This window comes from Papaver somniferum, unplaced genomic scaffold (assembly GCF_003573695.1).
Source record: "Papaver somniferum cultivar HN1 unplaced genomic scaffold, ASM357369v1 unplaced-scaffold_118, whole genome shotgun sequence".
NCBI lineage: Eukaryota > Viridiplantae > Streptophyta > Magnoliopsida > Ranunculales > Papaveraceae > Papaver > Papaver somniferum.
Genome location: NW_020620825.1, coordinates 1,904,352 through 1,926,893, shown reverse-complemented (window position 1 = coordinate 1,926,893; position 22,542 = coordinate 1,904,352). Strand labels below are relative to the sequence as shown.

The window sequence follows — 22,542 nt, the reverse complement described above, 5'->3', positions numbered from 1 at the left end:
TAAATTTTTTAAAAGAACCATCAACAAAAATAATGTGATCAATCTCCTGTACAGGGATATTAACTTTCATCATAGTTGCATTATTTGTCTTGGAGGGAACTACAATATAGGTATTAAGAGACCTTCTAATGTCCATTATAGTACTATCCAGATTAATTTTAATCTTTCTAAAAATTACATCACATCTAAGCTTCCAGATTGACCAAAGTACCACTGCACCAACACTTGGCCAATTCACAGCATAAGGGGAACTGCCCAAATTTTTGTCAAACCAGGAAATGTAACTATCATCTATCCAATTACAATCACTACTAATTAGATGATGTAATGAGAGAGCAAACCATATGTGAGAAGCAATCGAACATTGAACAAAAAGATGCATTAAAGTTTCAACCTCATTAGCACACAAATGACAATAATCATCAATAGCAGGATTGTAGAACTTGAGAAGAGAATTGACAGGTAATATATGTGCAAAAATCTTCCATATGAAAATCTTTATTTTTGGTAGACAATCTAAAGACCGCACTCTTTTCCAGAAAGAAGCATCTTCAGGAGTGACATATTCATTCATATAAACCTTATAAGCAGATTTTACTGTGTACTTACCATTCTTTGTATGTGCCCACATAATTTCATCATTTTTGTTAACATTTATCCTAAGAGACCTGATCCTAACTGCATCATCTTGGGAAAACATAGAGTAATGAAGGCCAATATTCCAACTGTTATCATGAGTATTAAAAAGATCACTAACCAGATTATAATTACCATAATTTGAGTTAATTGGAGTGGAAGGAGAAGAACTACCAGTCAGCCAATTGGTATTCCAAATCATTGTAGACTTACCATCATTAATCTTATAAACAATATTTGCTTTAAGGAATGCCAAACTGTTTACAATACCTTTCCAGATCCAAGAAGAGGTTTCTGCAGCTTTATCTATTTCTACTAAATTATGGTTTGGGAAGTACTTGTCCTTCAGGAAGATTGCAACTAGCTGAGTAGGGTTTTTACAGATTCTCCACCCCGGCTTCACAATAAGTACTCTGTTAATGGCATAAGAATTCTTAATACCAAGTCCTCCATTTAATTTGGATTTCCCAATACCCACCCAGAAGCGAAAATAAGCCCTTTTTCTTGAATTTTTCTTCGACCACCAAAAATTTCTTTGTATAGAGTCAATTTTTGAAGTAATTTTTTTAGGAAAAGAAAAGCATGACATTTGATAAACAGACAGGCTAGATAAGACATGTTTAGTCACAACAGTTCTACCTTCCCCATTAAGATTAGTTTTCTTCGTATTACTGAGTATACTGTAAAACTTTTCAATAAGAAAATGGAAAGTTTTAGTTTTATCCCTATCAACAAACAGAGGAGTACCAAGGTATTTTTCAGTACTACTAAGTAATTTAATTCCTAAAGTTTTAGGAAGCATCTTAATGTGTTTATGATGCATTTTTTTACCAGTAAAGAAGCCATATTTTTCAAGATTAATAACTTGACCAGAAGCTTTAGCAAACTTGTTAATGATCTTCATTAAGTTCCTAGCATAAGTAAGTGAAGCTTTTGAAAAAAAGCATGCAGTCATCTGCAAAAAATAAGTGCGAAATAGGAGGACTATTTTTTCTCAATTTAAAACCCTGAATACATTCTCATTTTCTCCTTTAATCAAAAGTTGTGACAAAACTTCCATGCAAATGATAAAAATATATGGATATAAACAATCTCCCTGCCTAATACCCCTAGTACGAAAGAACATTTCTCCTGGAGAACCATTCACTAGTATAGAGTAAGAGACAACACTGATGCATTGATGTATCAGCTGACACCAATCCTCAGAAAAACCAAGCTTCTTAAAAACTGAGATTATGAATGTCCATTCTAGTCGATCGAAAGCTTTCGATAAGTCTAACTTAATGGCCATAAACCCATCTTTATTATTTTTCCTCTTTCTAGTTTTAAAAGAATGCAATATTTCATGACTAATAATGATGTTATCATGAATTTGGCGATTAGCTATAAAAGCAGATTGATACGGAGATATTAAGGAGTCCATAATAGGTTTTAAAAGATTTGTTAAGATTTTTGATATAATTTTGTAAACTGTATTAGGTAGACTTATAGGACGAAAATCATTAGGAGTAGAGGGGTTACTAACCTTTGGAATCAGCGCAATGAAGGAGTGATTAAGCTGTTTAAGAAGAAATATGTTGAGAAAAAAACCTTGAACATGATTTATAACTTCAGTTGAAACTTGTTCCCAATTATCTCTGAAGAAGCTTCCGGGAAAACCATCTGGTCCCGGGGATTTCCATGGTGCCATACTCTTCACTGTTGAAAAATCTCTTCAACAGTAGGGATTGCAACAAGACCAATATTAAGATCATCTGTAATAATCGGATTAATATCCCTAAGAACATCATCAATATCAGAAGTACATGGCATCGAAGAAGAAAAAATCCTTCTAAAGTGGTCAATAAGGAGTGACATAACTTGATCCCTATTTTCCAACCAATTTCCCTAATTATCCTTTAAAGTATTATCGTGTTGTACATGTTTCTCAACTTAACAGAATTATGAAAGAAATTTATATTCTTGTCGTACTGAGTGAAGTATTCTATCTTCGATTTTTGTTTATAGAAAGAGTTTTCTATATCATACCAATAGTCTAATTGCTTAGAGTAATTGAGAATATAACTACCAAGTGAGGGAGTGTAAATCATATTCTGGAGCTTTTCAATTTCAGAAGTTAGCTTACCAATGGTTGTTTTAATATGCCCAAAAGTATTAGTATTCCACCTACTAAGATCATGCTTAAGGTTTTTAAGCTTTCCAGTAATAACACAGCTAGGCGAGCCTTTAAAAACCTTTTCCCAAGAATGTAAAAGAACGTCTTTAAACTCTGGACTAGACTTCCAGCATTTGAAATATTTAAAAGGAATCGCTAGACTGGTTACTTGATGAAAACATTGCAGAAGGATAAGGCAATGATCAGAGAATAATCTACCCAGATTTGTAACCCTAGTTTGAGGAAGAAGCGATACCCATTTATCATTAATAAAACACCTATCAAGATTTTCGAAAATTAACTCAGAAGGATTCTTGAATCTTCTGTTACACCAAGTATACGGATTGCCAAAAGAGAAAACATCATGCATATTTAACAGAGATAGAGCATTTCTAACAAAATCTGATGCCAAAGAATTTTTCGAAATACCACCTTGCTTCTCAGAGATATTCAGAATAAAATTAAAATCACCAAGTAAAAGCCATGGTCTATTGTCTGATTCAGTTAATTGTTTCAGATAATTCCATTGATTCCTAATGCCTAAAGAGTTTAAAGAACCATAAATGAAAGTAACAAGACAATTTTTAATGGCAGGTGTGATGTCACAAACCAAACGTATCATATTATGAGCACTCCCTAATACTTTAATACTTGATTTTTTAAAGTATCCTAGTGCGAAACCTCCCGATTTACCCACAGCAGGAACAACATACCAAGTATCAAAAGGCAAAAAATGAGTATATTTGCTAACAACTTCACTATCTACCATAGTTTCAATAAGACAGATAATTGCAGGTCTATGTTTTCTATATAAATTCCTAAGATGCAACCATTTTTTATCCGAACAACATTCATTCATATTCCAAGAAATAAACTTCATGATGACAAAAAAGATAATCCACACCTATCTAAATAAATCGATTAACACACACAACACAAAAGCTGCGAGAAATTCAAAAAGGAAGAAGGGAAATTTTTCATATATTAGATAAGGAACTTACTAGGTCATGAGCATCCAAAGGCTCTGCTTCCATAGGTTCAGAGTCCATCATCATGAGATCGACTTCCTTCTCAAATTCTTCATCTGTAATTCCCGGCTCCGGAGGAAGCATTGACAGAGGCATTGGTTCGAGAATCAGATTTTCCAAAGGTTCCTCCTTTTGTTCCACAAGAGACGAGAAATCCATTTCCGAGTTTGAGGGCATCATAATTGCATAGTTACAATTCATCTTTGAAGCATCACTATAGATATAACCAGGTGTTGTAAACATATCTGAGCAAAAGCTGAAGTTTTGGTGGACCAAAACACATTTGCATCTACATTACCATGGCTAGCTGAAAAAGAAGAGCCACCTGAACTAAAAGCAATTTCAGCAGGTGGGCTAAAAGGGGGTAATGAAGTGACAGGAGGCCAACGGGGAGTGGGGATCATAGTAAAAGACGATGACCCCGAGCTATTACCCTGAGCAAAAGATTCGGAAGAATACACACATAACCTTCCTGATTTACACATATAACCTTCCTGAAAAATATTGAAAATACACATATAACCTTCCTGATTTACAATTTAATCCAAATATTTTCAGTTTAGTCCAAAGTGACTCATGATGATATCAGCAATTTCAAATACGTAAAAAAAATTATCTTTTGAACCGTTTGTCCAAAATTCACAAATTTTATATATTCGGAAAGCTCTTTCCGAGAGCTACCCATATGACTATATAATTCTCATTTTTTAAAAATCTTAGGTTACATTGGTGTACAAACATGTACACATCTACTAAAAAAAACAAAGAATTCAAAGACAAGACAATGTTGTACACCACACATACAACTTGAATCGTCCATATAACCACCAATAACGCTATCCATATTAAATAAATATAACACACACCCACAACTTCTAGTTTGAGTAAAATAAGTGAGTAATAATGTCAAAGATGCGAATTGGGTTTGCTTTCATATAATTATGTACCATTTATTAGCAAGAAAAACCGAAGGTGCGAAACACCACAAAACAACCGCCAAAAAAGAACCAACCTGTCACTCCACTTCATCTTCAATAATTTCTCCACCAACTCCATCTAAATTGCCAATCAAACTTTGAATTTAAAATGCTACAAATACGGTTGAGAGATCCTTGACACCTTCGAATCAGTCTCTCCAACTATCACGTCAATTGCTCTCAGATCTCCTGTATTCCCAGCCCTTGTAGAAGATACACACATCATTACTACTGAAAAAGCGGGGGTCTAACAACACCACCCAATATTTCGCTTAGCAATCTGTATGGACTAACTCGAATATACTTTTAAGAGAATCAACAAGACTCAATCAATTAAAAGTATATAAACGAGTTTATATCTCTCTCTTGATTTTATTTACTCAAGCAGGAACTGCAAGTTCTAATCAAATGCAAGGAATAACTTGGATGGTACCAAAGACCAATATCCAAGGATCAATCAATGACAATCAACAACCAAAGGTTGGATTACTCTAATTGATGATCTAACGTACAACCTGTATTATTTCAATTATAAAGATAAAACAATATAATGCGGAAATTGAAATAACACAGACACCAGAAATTTTGTTAACGAGGAAACTGCAAATGCAGAAAAACCCCGGGACCTAGTCCAGATTGAACACACTGTATTAAGCCGCTACAAACACTAGCCTACTCCAAGCTAACTTCGGACTGGACTGTAGTTGAACCCCAATCAGTCTCCCACTGATCCAAGGTACAGTTGTAATCCCTACGCCTCTGATCCTAGCAGGATACTGCGCACTTGATTCCCTTAGATGATCTCACCCACAACTAAGAGTTTCTACGACCTAAAATCGCAGGCTTTGACAATAAACAAATCTGTCTCACACAGACAAGTCTATCAAAGGATCAATCTGTCTCCCACAGAAAAAAAAAACCCTAAAGTTTTTGTTCTGTATTTTGATAATAATCAAGGTGAACATGAACCAATTGATAATCCGGTCTTATATTCCCGAAGAACAACCTAGATAAATCAATCACCTCACAACAATCTTAATCGTATGGTAGCGAAACAAGATGTTTCGGAATCACAAACAATGAGACGAAGATGTTTGTGATTAATTTTTATATCTTCCCTATCGAAGATATCAATCTCAATCCAATCAATCTGATTGTACTCGTACGACAGAAGATGCAAGATCCGATCACACAACTACGATAAAAGTAGTATCGGTCTGGTTTCACAATCCCAATTTAGTATTTAAGTCGTTAACCTGGTTTTAGAAGAAGAAAACCAAAGGTTAAAGGAGAACCGACTCTAGCACACAAAATAGTATCACACGTAAGGTGTGGGGATTAGTTTTTCAAAGTTGCTAGATGTCCCCTTATATAGTCTTTCAAATCAGGGTTTCGCCTTGGTCACAAAGAAAACAATATCCATCGTTAGGAAACCTGATTTAGATTCAAGCTAATATTTCTCAACCGTTAGATCGAAAACTTAGCTTGTTATACACAAATGAAATGCACGCTTCTAGGTTTGTTAACCGTACCCAAACGTGTACATTGTTGGTTCAACAATAGTTAACCAAAAGGTTAGCCATATGAGCATTTCATACCAACCATATTCTTCTTCACCATAACTAGTTCAAATGACTCAAATGAACTAGTTAGAGAGTTGTTCAATTGCAAGGAAATCTTATGTACTATACAAGACATAATTGAAGCAAAGATGATTTGATTCACTCGAATCGGTTCATGAACTTTATAGCCACGGTTTGAAAATTGTATTCCTTAGTCTTTATAAGTTTAAGTTCAGAAATCATCTTCAGATATATAACCTTCTTAAGTTTGCACACTAGGTTGGCGGACTTAAGAAACCGGACAGAGTTTACAAAATCCAGCAGAAAATCTCAGCAAAGACTTTTCGTCGGTCCGCGGACTGGGTTCGCGGACTGGTACTCACGCAATTAGTTTGTCAACTCCAGCATAATTTCTCGGGATGAGAAGTTCGGCAGTTCGCGGACTTGGCAACAAGCCATTCTTCCGGTTTCTCTTGATCAACAAAGTTCGCAAACTTTGGTTCAAGGGATAGGAATTATGCACATATGTGTTTCCACAACAATACTTATGTCCATCATTGGTTATGTAATCTAAACTCTCATTTCAATCATTGAAACATCTTAGAGGATGTTATATAGTTGTTACACCATTTCTCGTCAAAGCAATTTTCAAAGTGATTGAAACATATCATGACTTTCGTCACTAGGTAAAGATAAACATGGTCGAAGCGAAACGCTTACCAACACATGTTTCGAGATATATATATGTGAGGTATACTCGGCTCGAAATACCAAATGTGTATAATCTAAGTCTATATATATAACATACGACTTTTTGTCTCAAGAAGTAGGAGATAGAGTAGATAGACTTTTGAGTGACAGATAAGTTCAAGTCTTCACATACCTTTTTTTCGAGAAGTTCCACCGTTTCCTTGAGTAGTTATTCTTCTTGTATGATGAATCTCCATGAATTCCTTGAGCTCAACTACACTTTCTATCATATTCCGAGACTTAGCTATAATATACTAGAAATCGAGACTTATAGTTTTGATCACTAACATTAACAAACATGCTTGAGATAGCAACGCATGCGAGTTCGACCGAAAAATGCTCCAACAATCTCCCCCTTTGTCAATTTTAGTGACAAAACTATCAATACATATGGAATACAAAAAAGATAAAGAAACTTTAGTAGCTCCTATTCCACATGTCTAATCTTCAACATTCATCGAAATGTTCGTCATTTCCAAGTACTCCAATGATCCCAAAGGTTGTAAGTTTAGCATCACCATTGTTGAAGATCCGTAGCTATAACAATGAGAAAGCATTGGTCTTGATCATTGTTATACAATGTCATAGTATTATTACACAGTGTCAAAGTCCAATTGTATCACAACTTCGACAATAATACCATGGTGATATGTATCACTCCCCCTTAGTCAATACTCCATCTCACATGGAAACCACTCCCCCTTACACGATGATCCGAAAACCATATGTATTTGTAGTGTGAAACTACATATTAATTCTCCCCCTTTTTTTCAATAAAATTGGCAAAGGTACAAGAACGGGATCATAATGAAATTTCCGTAAGAGATATTTCATGACTAAAAGAAAAAATACATACCATCTAATTTAGATGCAATCATATAGACGAAGCTAATAGCATTCGTCAAGGAGTTTAAAGATACAAGATAACCCCTCTAAAATTCCACAGCCGCACACCCCTCAAGATATGACCATTAAGCACAAGTTCAAAAGAACTCTCCCCCATTTGATGTCATTCCCAAGGGAACAACAAGAGCGACCTTAATTTCAAAAGAAAAGAAGGATTTTTATTGGACACCAAAACCATAAAAATGATTTTTATATCCAAAAACTTAATCAAATTAATCATAAGTAAACCCATGATTAATTTAATCGGAATACGCAATCAAATTAAACACAACAGTGATCAACTTAATTGATTATGCTCGACATAAGAGAACTTACGGAGGATACGACTAACATAACCATTAGAAAATGATTAGGATAGTCGTTCATATACTCAACATAAGAGGAATCTTACGGAGTATAAAAATACTCAACTAGATTAATTACAAGAGAACCCATAATTATTCTAATTGGAATACGCAACCAAACTAATTACAACAGTAATCAATTTAATTGTCATTTGTTTTGCTCGACATAAAAAGACTAATGGATCAATAACTAAATAACCAAACAAGATGATTAGTTTAGTTCGAAATGCTCGACATAACATATCTCACGGAACAATAACTAAGCTACGAAAATCAACGTGGTTGTATAGTGCTCAACATAAGATACATTACGGAGCCTCACAGTAATACATAAAATATGGATCAGGGATGATCAATACTGCGGAATATACAGGGATTCATTCTATCTTCCATCACTATTTGCATAACGATATTTAATAGACATAATCCTTGAGCACAAAAGATTTTAACCTATCTTCCGTCAAAGAATTGACAATATAGGCTTAACTTTTGTATATGTCAAAAGTCTATTCATCCTTAAATCAATATATGAATACCGATCATGAACGACTTTACTTTTGACAGAGTATGGGACAACATAGTTCACGGACGTAAACACCAACATCCCATAAAAAATTGCAATATAACAAATCATAAAGATTAAATACTGCAAACCATCACCCTCCAAATATTTTTAGAATTTAAAACCAATAAACCTAAAAAAATAATACAAGAAGATGAAAAATAATAGTGTAGTCACAATCATTGCTATTCCAGCACTAGTTATTCTTCCAACTAAACCAAAAAGAAGACATACTAGGCAACAATAAGAACACTAATTACTCATCTTCTTCCTCATCAGAGATACTCCAAGATGCTTGAATTGCGTTCAAATCTTCCTTGAGCTCGCGAAACTTTGTTGCAACCAAGGACAATTGTTCTTGAACACACTTTACTCTTAAATCAACCTTACACACACCTTTATGAATTTTTTGAAGAGGGCTTATGGTAGTAGGGTCACTAAAATCAAGAGAAGCAATTCTTTGTCGCTTGCAAGCATTTTCCCTTATGCGCCTAAAGGTACATGGACGAACATGTTTGGGGACCCCAAGAGAGTTTCCAATTGAATCACACCCACGATCACGACAAATTTGACTAATCAAGCAAGGGTAACCCAGTATTTTGACGGGCGAAGTCATCGAAATCATTTCAAAGATAATGAAACCACAAATATCGAGACTTGACATACCCGAATCAAGGAAATAAACCAATTCCGCAAACTCGTGACTCCACCAAGAATTTTCAATTGTGGAGGGACAAAGATTGGGGATACCAAGTTTTCCAAAAGCCATCAAAGCAATACTAAGATCATTAGTAGGGAAATTTCCTTGACTCCAAACGACTTTCTTGCCACAAATCCCAACCGAGATATCATCACAAGATGGACGTTCATCACATGGTCTAGGGAGTCGTACGTTCCCCAACGGGATTTTGGTAATCCTTGAAATTAATTCTCTATCAACAAGGAACCTTTCTCTACCAATCATGGATTTGAATTCCATCTTGTTGTAATCAACATCATGAATATTGGCATAGAAAATCCTTGTAAGAGAATCAAATCATTGACCAAGACCATCAAAGATATTTCCAAGCTTGAATTTTGTAAAGCATACCAAATCCTCTTCATGCCCACTAGAGAAATCCAACCTCTTTTCTAAAATGAAACCTTTTGAAGCAATCTTATCAAACATTCTAGCACAAGAATCATCCACAAACCTAATTCTAAGAGAGTTTTGGTCACAAGGAGGATTCAAGCTAGAGGATTTTGGGTTTTTATAACTCCTTTTTGTGCCCTTAGAATTCACATAGATCTAAGAAATTAAAAGGAGCAAGAGGATTTTACTTACTTGGAGTGAGATTTGAACACCCTTTCTTTCAATTTCTCCAAGGAGGCTTTATTGAAGGAAATACACAAAACCCTAGGTTAACGTACGCGGACGGGTAAAGAAGAAGACTAGGGTGCGCGAACTTCTTCTTTATAAGACCACACATGGGCTTGGACTTGTTTATGAACCGCGACCCATATAAGAAAGATGGGATTTTCTTAGCCATTTGCACATCAAGGTTATGCATTCCGCGACAACACACATGTGAACGACAACGGATGCAATAGAAATCTAAAATTGATATTCAAACAATAAATAACAAAACTGTACACAACTCAAACCATTTCTTGCCCCATTCCAAGGTATATACAAATGGGGAAATGCCAGCCTTGTTACCAAGAGGCATAATGCGCAGAGGAATTCTCATGCGACATTTCTGGTTGATATGTGTGAACAGTCCCTGTAGTATAGTCAAAGTAATGATGATAATCAGGGCAGTTAGAGCTTTCTATCATTCGTTTGTTCTGGCTAGAAGAAGGATACCTCCGATTTCTGGGTTGCACAATATTAACAGATTTAACACATATAGAACCCTTTTCGGAATTATTCTTAGACTTAACAGATTTAAGTTTTTCTAAGAATTTAAAAACGCGTTCGAACGCTTTGAACATATCTTTATCAATTGATCCATTACGATAGTATTCCTCAAAGAGATCAAGAGTTAATCTAGTGAGGTTCCATATCCTTGAGCATATTGAGCGTTTTCTCAATCTTTCCTTCTTTTTACTTTTTCCTTCTGATTGATTCTTAACATCTAAATCTCCCCTTTTAGATGAAGTAAGATTATCATGAGAAACCAGAGGTTTTAGCCATAATAATCTTTGATCAATCTTTAAGGATTTCTGGCGTGCGTTACAGATGCCAAGAGCAAGTTTTCCAAAGAAATTTCTCATAGGACAATTTATAAGGAACGAACAAACACAAACTTATTAGGTTTACGGTCTTTGGCTTCTCTGATACCAATTGAAAAGGCGGGGGTCTAACAACACCATCTAATATTTCGCTTAGCAATCTGTATGGACTAAGTCGAATATACTTTTAAGAGAATCAACAAGACTCAATCAATTAAAAGTATATCAACGAGTTTATATATCTCTCTTGATTTGATTTACTCAAGCAGGAACTGCGAGTTCTAATCAAATGCAAGGAATAACTTGGATGGTACCAAAGACCAATATCCAAGGATCAACCAATGACAATCAACAACCAAAGGTTGGATTACTCAAATTGATGATCTAACGCAGAACCTGTATTATTTCATTTACAAAGATAAAACAATATAATGCGGAAATCGAAATAACACAGACACCAGAAATTTTGTTAACGAGGAAACTGCAAATGCAGAAAAAACCCGGGACCTAGTCCAGATTGAACACACACTGTATTAAGTCGCTACAGACACTAGCCTACTCCAAGCTAACTTCGGACTGGACTGTAGTTGAACCCCAATCAGTCTCCCACTGATCCAAGGTACAGTTGTACTCCCTGCGCCTCTGATCCCAGCAGGATACCGCGCACTTGATTCCCTTAGCTGATCTCACTCACAACTAAGAGTTGCTACGACCCAAAATCGCAGGCTTTGACAATAAACATATCTGTCTCACACAGACAAGTCTATCAAAGGATCAATCTGCCTCCCACAGAAAAATCCTAAAGTTTTTCTTCCGTCTTTTGATAATAATCAAGGTGAACAGGAACCAATTGATAATCCGGTCTTATATTCCCGAAGAACAGCCTAGATAATCAATAACCTCACAACAATCTTAATCGTATGGTAGCGAAACAAGATGTTGCAGAATCACAAACAATGAGACGAAGATGTTTGTGATTACTTTTTATATCTTGCCTATCGGAGATATCAATCTCAAGCCAATCAATCTGATTGTACTCGTACAATAGAAGATGCAAGATCGGATCACACAACTACGATAAAAGCAGTATCGGCCTGGCTTCACAATCTCAATGAAGTCTTTAAGTCGTTAACCTGGTTTTAGAAGAAGAAAACCAAAGGTTAAAGGAGAACCGACTCTAGCACGCAAACTAGTATCACACGTGAAGTGTGGGGATTAGTTTTTCAAAGTTGCTAGATGTCCCCTTATATAGTCTTTCAAATCAGGGTTTCGCCTTGGTCACAAAGCAAACAATATCCACCGTTAGATGAAAACCTGATTTAGATTTCATCTAATATTTCTCAAACGTTAGATCGAAAACTTAACTTGTTATACACAAATGAAATGCACGCTTCTAGGTTTGTTAACCGTACCCAAACGTGTACATTGTTGGTTCAACAATAGTTAACCAAAAGGTTAGCCATATGAGCATTTCATATCAACCATATTCTTCTTCACCATAACTAGTTCAAATGAGTCAAATGAACTAGTTAGAGAGTTGTTCAATTGCAAGGAAATCTTATGTACTATACAAGACACAATTGAAGCAAAAATAATTTGATTCACTCGAATCGGTTCATGAACTTTATAGCCACGGTTTGCAAATTGCATTCCTTAGTCTTAATAAGTTCAAGTTCAGAAATCATCTTCAGATATATAACCTTCTTAAGTTCGCACACTAGGTTCGCGGACTTAAGCAACCGGACAGAGTTTACAAACTCCAGCAGAAAATCTCGGCAAAGACTCTCCGCCGGTTCGCGGACTGGGTTCGCAGATTGGTACTTGATAGACACATTTTTGTGACCGAATTGTCCTCAATTTTCAGTATTGTTGGTACTCGATTTTCTACTTATTATGGTGTTTTATGTGTTTGTAGGTATTTTTGGAAAATAAACATTTTTGGAAAATTCGGCTCGAAAAGTTGGTATAGGCACCCGGAGAACACATGTTATTCGGACTCTCAGTTTTAGATAAGGGGCACCTAACTGATAAGGGGCACCTCAGGGAGCCAACTGCTAATCACACCACATTACTGGTTAAGGGGGGCTCCATCTTCTTCCTTGATTTGAAAAGAAAAATTGGCGGAAAACTTGGTTTCAACAGTAAAGAATTTACTATCTTTAAGATAAGAATATCTTTTTGTCTTACAAACATGAAGTTTTGATGAAAAAGGAAGTTATCTTGTATTAAACAAGAAAGATATCCTTAGAAGATTTTATTCTGCGAATTAAAGAAAATATGGGTTTAGTAAAGACATATATAGAATAAATAGAAGGAAAAATTCCTGAAGATATTTTTAATTAAAAAGAAGAAGATTTTGGAGTTATGGAAGAATATATTTGAGTGATGTGTATTTGTGTATATAAATAGGGAGCTAGAGAGCACATTTGGGGGGAGTTTTGGGGAGAAAAGAAAAACCTGGTTTTAGTTATTTCTCACCTTTTCCATCATTTGTAAACACCTTTTTGAGCAATGAAAAAATTTCTTTGAGTGTGTTTTCACTATGCGGAGCTAGACCCATCACTGGGACGACGGAGGAGGTTGTGTTTCGTTCATGTGGTAATTAAAATAATTCTTTTATAACTATTTGCATAGAATTTAATTGTTTTATGATTTCTATTAATTATTTGTTATTTTGTTTGATGTCGCACGCTTGGTTTTAATAACTTTTGATGCGTCATGCTCACAACTTACAACTAATGTTTTATGAAATCTACTTTGGCAAAGAATAGAGTTATTGTTTCTTTTGTTTTGAGTTACAAATGTCTAGGATTAATTTATGAACCCCATGAACATGAAAAGCAGTGGAATCCCGAGTCCCAGTAAATTCTTCATCCCGTGACATATTTTCTATATAATTTCTTATTTTTAGTATTTTTATATTTAAGCCTAGAATCAATTCAACAAAGTCCGAATGAACGACAACCTTATTTACCACTATCAAAAATACCATCAGTACTCACGCAACTAGTTTGTCAACTCCAACAGAATTTCTCGGGATGAGAAGTTTGGCAGTTCGCGGACTTGGCAACAAGCCATTCTTCCGGTTTCTCTTGATCAACAAAGTTCGCAAACTTTGGTTCAAGGGATAGGACTTATGCACATATGTGTTTCCACAACAATACTTATGTCCATCATTGGTTATGTAATCTAAACTCTCATTTCAATCATTGAAACATTCTTAGAGGACGGTATACAGTTGTTACACCATTTCTTGTCAAAGCAATTTTCAAAGTGATTGAAACATATCATGACTTTCGTCACTAGGTAAAGATAAACATGGTCGAAGCGACATATACACGCAACTACTGTAATGCAAAGTTGCAAACAAATATGTAGATAGAGAAAAATGACGTGTGGGTAAATATGACATGAAATAGAAATCATGATGTATAAGTATATCCCTCTTGTTGTATGACTGCCATAAGCACTGAACTTAGTCTAGAAATTAGATCCCCAACTGAAAATTTCATTTTGATTTTGCCCACTAAAATTTAGTCAGCGTCATTAATAAGATTCTCTCGTTTGAGGGGTTTTCCTATTTCTACAAAAAAACAAAAAAAAAGAAATTACATTTAACAATAAGGAATTAATAATCATCTTAGTCTAAATAATAACTACATTTAGACACCCATACAGTGAAATGATTAATAAAAAACAGAAGAACAAAATAATACCTTAGCCGCGCTAGCCTGCATCACCGAACCAGGTCATGGTCGACGATTGCCACTAAATCATGAAATGGATACAAAAGCCTGTGAGCAAGAAAAGAGTTCATAAAACACAAATTCAAAGGAAAACAAGCAACGGTAGTAATACAATTATGTGTTATTAATAATTAGCATGTGTACAACTATGTACACATTGATAATCAGCGGGTATATAACTATGTACACATAATGGTTGACGGGTGTACAACTATGTACACATTAAGAATCAACATGTGTATGATTATGTGCATAACATGTGTATGATTATGTGCATATTAGCAAAGAAACTATCTAATGTAGTGACAAGACCAACTCAACTAAATACTCATATATAAACTTGTTTTTTTGTGTTTGATGGTGTTCATCAGGCTCTACATTGAATAATGTCATTCAATCGAACCTTCATATAACATAGTTGTTCGTATAATATTAATTGTCAAAATCTACATTAGGTGGCAAAAATACTCACCTGAATCCATTTTTTTATAACCCAGCAGCGAAGACACCAACCACCGGGGAGCACATCCTTCACGGGCCGGATCACGAAATTTGAGATGATAGTTCTTTTTGCTAACATGAGAAGAACGGTTAAAGATGCGGTTCCCTTACATGTGGGTCACCATAAAAATAAGTTACATTTAAAATACTAACCAACCTAGTGTGGGAATACATGTATAAAACATATTCATTAAAAACAACACAACATAATCAAAGAAAAAGTGAAAACCCAATTCTTAAATTAAGAAACACACACAAATATGACAAAATAAAGGAAATCCCAAAATGAAAATTTATCAAAAAATTCTAAAGAAAATGAGAAAAAAAAAAGCATTTACCTCTCTGTGAGTATTATGATTAGTATTAGAAAACGGTGCAATTTTATGTGCACCCATGTAAGTGGTACGTGTACAAGAAAATACACCACTTAATTCTTACTTTAGGATTAAGCATAACTGTTACACAAATTACATTGGCGTGAAAGAACAACCAGCAATCAGATGATTAAAAAAGGATAAGAAAGAAGCAATGATCAGGGGATGTCGTGCAATGGTCATCTATACCTGTTTCTAATATTTTTACTAGCATGAGAAGTGCCCTCCATAGAATTTTGACAACCATTTCAGTATCATCTTGCAATCAGTGTTGAAGCAACTTTTTATTTTTCTTCATAAGCGTGCTTGTTTATTTCCCTCTAAAACAGTCAACAACGCGCGGTCGCGCTAATAAGAGGCCAAGTTAAGCGTCCACCTATAAGAGACCAGTACACTGTAAATTTGCAATTCCACCTATGACATATCAAATCTTGTTTTCCCATAGGTTGGGTGCTATTTTTGATTTCCAGTTTCACTCATAGTATTGTAGTCATTTCTCTGAACTACTAGTCCAAATCTCAATATCACATAAATTTTGCCGAATTTAAATGTGTTAATGGCGAGCTAGAACAAGTCCGAATGGGTATTTGTAGGCGGAAAAGGAGGTGTTGCTAAAACAAAATGTAGTCCGATAATATCAAAACAATAAGCACAAGTTAGATCTTCTTTTCGTACTATCTCAACTGACCCTACTAATAATCCCAGTGATGCTTTTCAACAGAGATTTGTTAAAACTCCTACTCTAGTTAATGGATTCACCATCCTTTTCCATGGTAAATATATATTTTCCTTACGTCAAATTGTAAAGATTTTAGTTGAATTCACCTTTATAACCACAAGCTTGGTTCGGGTAATTGATAGATTAGTAATCAGTAATGGTGAACTGGGGATTTTATGTAAATGCGCATTTAATATAAAAGCACAAGCACATTCAGTTTGAAATCCACGCATCAAACACCTTGGTTTTATCTTAAACAAAATATCTAAGTATACAAACAAGTGATTATGCTTCAAAAATAACAAACAAACAAGTGATTCCCACATGTACCTATTAAGAGAATCACCAATAAATACTAGACGTTTGTCTCCCAATTTCATAGGATTTCACCACGTAGGAACAGAGATGGACTGAAAAAATTTAGAAAAATTTTTTGTCAAATTTTTTGGTGGTTTTAGTCTTAAATCAATGTTTACGATGAGATTATCACAGATTCAAGCTCTAATTACAAAATAAAGATGAAATTCAAGATGAAATCAACGATACTAGGTTTTCAGTAACCATAAAACTCTTTTGAGAATTTTATATCAAAATCACTAATATTAAGGATGGGGAATGAGTTAAAATGACGAGAGCAGATTAAAGTTATCTTTGATTAGCTTCCGATAACTTCAACTTTAAGTGTTGGTGGAGATTTTTCTCGTCTGATCTCACCCATTTAGAGCACTGTCTTTAATAACAATAGACCGATTCTTATGTATAAAATTAGAGGATTGCAAATCTTATCATTTTCTTCAACAGCTAATGGATCTATATCGAGATGACCAACCAAAACTTAAAAAGCTCGTCTTCTTCGTATCAGAGATGTGTCGCTAGAAGAAATTGAAAAAAATGAATGAAAAACAGATTAGATCTCACGTTTATACGTGAAGGTCATTTTTGTCATCATAAATAATTATTTTAGATTAAATCGTTCAAGAAAAGATTAACCCGTTCTAAATTTGGTGAAATAGGACCTCCTAGTACTAGGCTTGAGAAGAGAGGATTAGAGTGTCCAAAGCCCAACAATTTTGGGACCTCCTAGTACTAGGCTTGAGCAGGTTAAAATCGGCCCCGTCCGGAGCCTATAGGCCAGATAGGCCAACACGCATCTTCCAATGTATTTACCGATATTGTTTGAGGATAATTCAGTCAAATCAGACATAACCAGAAGATTAAAATCAGTTCACTCGGTTTCAAGCTCTAACCTATTTCTTGTTCCCTCTCAATCCCCATTCTTCCTTCTCCAACTCTCACTGGTTACAGTTTACACTAAAAATATGGCGGTTTCTTTGACACTACCGACTCGATTAGGCTTATCATCCCGTTTTACAAGCTCAGACTCCATCTCTCTATCTACCCACCGGTATTCCTCTAACTTCTTATCGCTTTTCTTCTTTGTATACTCAATTAAATTAAATTTTGATTTTTTTTTCTGCTTATTCTCTATGTAGAAATCCAGCAAGATTAGTTGGTTCTGGTTTGTCGAATTTCCATGGTAATTCTATCCAAACCAATTTTTTTTTTTTTACACTGAATTCAGTAAGATATATTTTTTGATTGTTTACATATTACTTAATGTACTAGGAGTATCAAGTACTAAAATTGACGGATTAAAGCTGAAAGACCAGAATAATGGCAGGTATTTACTATTCTTACCAGAGTTTGTTTCTTGTTTACTGGGAAATTGTGTAGTTGTTAATTGCTGAATCCATTAAAGGGTTCTTTGTTTGACCTAATCCAGTTAGGGATTTGTTAAATCTACATATGTTCATATTAAACTTGAATGAGTTTCGATTAGTTTGCTTTTCCTGCAAATTAGAAACACGTTGTTAGTATTATTTGTAAGTTTTAGGAGGCTTTTTTTTGCTCTTGCAGTAATTGTAAGAATGAAAGAAGGACTTCGTGTAGCGATCCCGAGCACACATTTTCTGAACAATTCATTGCTAACTAGTTTTGCTATGTCCATATCATTTGCTTCAAAGTTCAAACCCTATCTAATGTTGAATATCCCGATTTTCAAACACTTCTTTCAGCCGAGAAACCAATAGTACCGGGTGTTTTTTAGGTAACAGAAAAAGGTATTTAGGAGATCTGGAGATGTTAAATATTAAAGTGGCACATATATTAGGGAAATTCTGAACATGGGGTTGCATTATCCTGACATTCCAAGATACATGTGCGAGTCTTGCTTGACGCGTTATTGTGACAATCCTTCTTCAGAATAAGAATCGCTTTATTTGCAAGTTTACATGTATGTGGAGATATAAGTTTTCCTTTTCAATTTTCATGTTTTGAGTGGACCATTTAAGCGGCGTGATATTATTTTTCTATCTTTCCTAACGCAGAATATCATTTGTACGCAGCCATGATGTAATAGAAGCAAAGAAAGGGAACCCACCTGTAATGCCAGCTGTGATGACACCAGGAGGACCTATAGACCTTTCATCTGTGTTGTTCAGGAATCGCATTATCTTCATTGGTCAACCAATTAACTCACAAGTTGCTCAGCGAGTAATATCACAGCTTGTAACACTAGCAGCTATTGACGAGAATGCAGATATTCTGGTACATATATGGTGTTTTCATCCGAGCTTATATTCAAAGAATTAAATTGAGCAATTAGTTCATGTATTATTGACACTTTCAATTACTTGCTGACAGTGTTCCAATTTTTCAGATATACCTGAACTGCCCTGGTGGAAGTACATATTCTGTATTAGCAATATATGACTGCATGTCATGGGTAAGATCCAGAACTTCATTTGGCAACTCAAGCAGTTAGCTTGAGGCATCTTGCCTCACATATTCTGTATGAGGAACATGGATATCCATTCTCTTTTTTAGGCACTTGATTTTTTCTATTTGCTATGTGCTATTAAAACTCTTGGCTTAACAAATGAAGCATAAGATTCGTTATTTATAAAAGCTTTTTAATCTATAAGCTAGAGTGGTAGCTAATTCATGCAGTTCTCCTTCCACATGCCTTCCCCATTGAGCTACATCTCAATTTACCGTGAGCCGAAGTCTTTATTTACGGGATATTTAAAATTTCAGATAAAGCCCAAGGTGGGCACAGTCTGTTTTGGGGTGGCTGCAAGCCAAGGAGCACTTCTTCTTGCTGGGGGTGAAAAAGGAATGCGTTATTCAATGCCAAATGCACGCATTATGATACATCAACCCCAGAGCGGATGTGGGGTATAAGTCAAACCTTTTTGCTCCCCATTTTATTTTCATTCTGGACTGAGTTTTGTATTATAGCATGCACTACTACGGGAGAGGAAACTCTTAAGGAAAATCATGGTGTGCATTTGGTACTCGAGGGCTGTTATTAGAATTTGTTATATGCCCCACTAAAGAACAAGATGTATTTGTGTGGTTGATCTATATGTAGGGTCACGTGGAGGATGTGCGACGTCAAGTTAATGAAGCTGTTCAATCTCGCCATGTAAGTTCTCTACATCCCGAAATGGTCAGAATTCCCAGATTTTTTATTATTCTTTTTTGCAAGGATTTACAGATTAATTTGCTGCTTGGTCAAGGTTGATATTATTTTTTTTCTGCTCTGCAGCTAACTTTTTTTCCATTCGTTTACTAAGTTCTTTACTTCATTTTGTATTCCACAATCTGATGCAGAAATTGACATGATTATACTGGCCAGCCTATTGAGAAAATAGAGCGGCAAACCGAAAGGGATCGTTTTTTCTCTTCTGCCGAGGTAATTCAATTGTAAAACATGATATGATTTTTCTTCTGCAGATAGTAAAACGAGTAATCACCTACGGCACATCTGTAAGGTCATTAAGATATGTAGGGCTCAAATATCAATGAGACATAGCATTTAAAAAAGGATGTGCAAGGTATCTTTGTTTCTTAGACATAAAGCTCTTGCCTTTGAACAAATTAATGACCATAGTTTGCCAGTGTTCACCTGTCACCTTGTTTACTTTCCTTGGTGCACACTGGAGTCGCATGTTAATCACTAAATTAGGAGTATTTAGTAGGTGAAATGTTCCTTAGTGTGGGAGCCTCATATAAATCATTATGAGGTGCTATTTGGTCTACTTTTTCTTTTTTGAGGATTGCTTGTTCTTGCGGTTTACATCATAAATTCATAAGTTTTCCACATCCTAACAATTAGACTCCCACTCTTTCTGCATCTTTTCAGGCTTTGGAGTTTGGTTTAATTGATGGTGTGTTGGAAACTGAATACTGAAATTCAAAGATTGGCAACAGGATAATGATAACTCTATGCATTTGAATTGCCATGGTACACAGACTGGTCGAGATAACTCGCTATTCTAAACATTAAACCAAACTTTTAAAGTAGAAGGATCATTGATCTTGAGCTCTGCGAAGTAAAGTTTTACGTTTAAATACCAATATTGGAGGTGTAATTTTGGCTGTCTGTAAAGAGGGCATTTCACGAAAATGCAGCATTTATGAAATTACTTACAATCTAATCTTTGTACAAAAGACACTGTTGTTTGTTATGGATCATTCCATCTTTAAAGAAAAAAACTTTAGTGACGTAAGGAGTTTAGCCTTACTGACGGGTTAAAATCCAACCCGTTAGAGGGTAAATTAGCTGACTCTCAATGAAAGCATTATTCTTTTGTTTTTTTTCCCCAAGCTGGTATTGTTAAGCCGCTAACACCTCAGGTGGCAAATCAGCAGTCATCAAGGAAATGTACTGTAATTATTGTGCATGGTCTCACGAAGGATTCTAGTAATATTCTGCCAGCCACTGAACTAGCTATCATCTGTGACTTCCACTCATAAAATGTTTCCACATGGTTAAATAAAAAGCCACTCAATATGCAGCCGTGGTGGTTGAGTATCGAAAGTAAAACCAAAATGTACTCGTATCATATGGATCTGATTAGTTTAATCTCTCTGCCTACAATAATATGGATTGCTTACCTACTATCTCAAACCAAAAATCCAAATCTCTTTTTTCATACAGTAAGAAACTAGTGGGTTCATGAAAATAATAAGGGGACTATTCCAAAAGCAACTAATAATTATAATAGCACATACAAATTGACTACTAGTACTCGTCATTACTTTTTAACTCTATAGTCTACTCCACTCCATTAATCCACCATCTTCGTCTTCCTCCCACCCTCTCCCTTGTCCACATTCATCTTATCCGTTCCTCCTCCTCCTCGGCCGTTCTAAACATCAAACATCATGAACTAAGCTCAATTTAAACAATCCAACAACAATCAATATTAAATCAAGTGTGAAGAACGGAAGTAAATTACAGACCTTAGGTGGAATGGGATCAGGCGGATTTTCAAGATTAATAAAGGAACGAATAGACATTTTGGCTATTTCAGAGATAGCAGCATTTCGAACGCCAAGATCATCATTAATCAAATCTTGGTAACCCGCTTCAAATGCACGTCTCCAGAATTTAGGCAGCACAATCCTACTACTAGTATGTGTGTATGCATCCCACATGTGCTTCACTACTTTCTCTCTTTCCTCAATTTCCTGGTAATCAAGACAATAAGAATGAATCATCAGTGAAAAACACAAACCGCAGCAAAACAAAGGAACAATTAGAACATGAGGGTGAGTGGATATACGAGAACATCAAGATCGTCGAGGATGGGATTGTTTATAAAGTCGTCATCTTGAGAGAAATGGTTGAGAATACCACCAGAAGAAGATGACCATTTGAGAGTGATTTTCCCGGTGAAGATTGAACAGAATGCAAGCAGTACAATTGCAGCTAATACCCAAAACTTGAATTATTTTCCTTTTCCCGAATCCCAATAATGGATTGATAATATTTCCATTAAGATTATTGTTATCTGTTATTAAGCTGCTCTCTTTCTTCTTCTTGCTTGTTGTTGTTGTCGGTGGATTTTCTTCATTCATTTTTCAGAAGAACACTAGAGAGAGAGAGAGAGAGAGAGAGAGAGAGAGAGAGAGAGAGAGAGAGACTCGGTGGGAGACTGAGAAGAGAGGAGTTGTTGGGTTAGAATTGATGTGCAATTCGATCGTACGAGGGGGATAGAG

The 22,542-nt window shown here is 35.4% G+C and overlaps 1 protein-coding gene and 2 long non-coding RNA genes across 3 annotated transcripts; 2 read left to right on the top strand and 1 right to left on the bottom strand.

Moving 5' to 3' along the window:
- Positions 1-14,441: 14,441 nt before the first annotated feature.
- Positions 14,442-17,359, bottom strand: LOC113330535. Its single transcript, XR_003350307.1, has 4 exons — positions 15,945-17,359; positions 15,353-15,453; positions 14,851-14,928; positions 14,442-14,717 (listed from the first exon to the last, which is right to left on the bottom strand). It is a non-coding gene; the product is annotated as an uncharacterized LOC113330535 (long non-coding RNA).
- A 332-nt stretch (positions 17,360-17,691) lies between these two features.
- LOC113330707 (ATP-dependent Clp protease proteolytic subunit 6, chloroplastic-like) lies at positions 17,692-20,110 on the top strand. Its single transcript, XM_026577538.1, has 8 exons — positions 17,692-17,878; positions 17,967-18,010; positions 18,100-18,154; positions 18,879-19,080; positions 19,193-19,258; positions 19,570-19,710; positions 19,907-19,984; positions 20,084-20,110. The coding sequence occupies exons 1-8, from the start codon at positions 17,793-17,795 to the stop codon at positions 20,108-20,110; spliced, it is 699 nt and encodes a 232-aa protein (XP_026433323.1). The 5' UTR covers positions 17,692-17,792.
- A 35-nt stretch (positions 20,111-20,145) lies between these two features.
- LOC113330534 lies at positions 20,146-21,042 on the top strand. Its single transcript, XR_003350306.1, has 2 exons — positions 20,146-20,230; positions 20,681-21,042. It is a non-coding gene; the product is annotated as an uncharacterized LOC113330534 (long non-coding RNA).
- Positions 21,043-22,542: the final 1,500 nt, after the last annotated feature.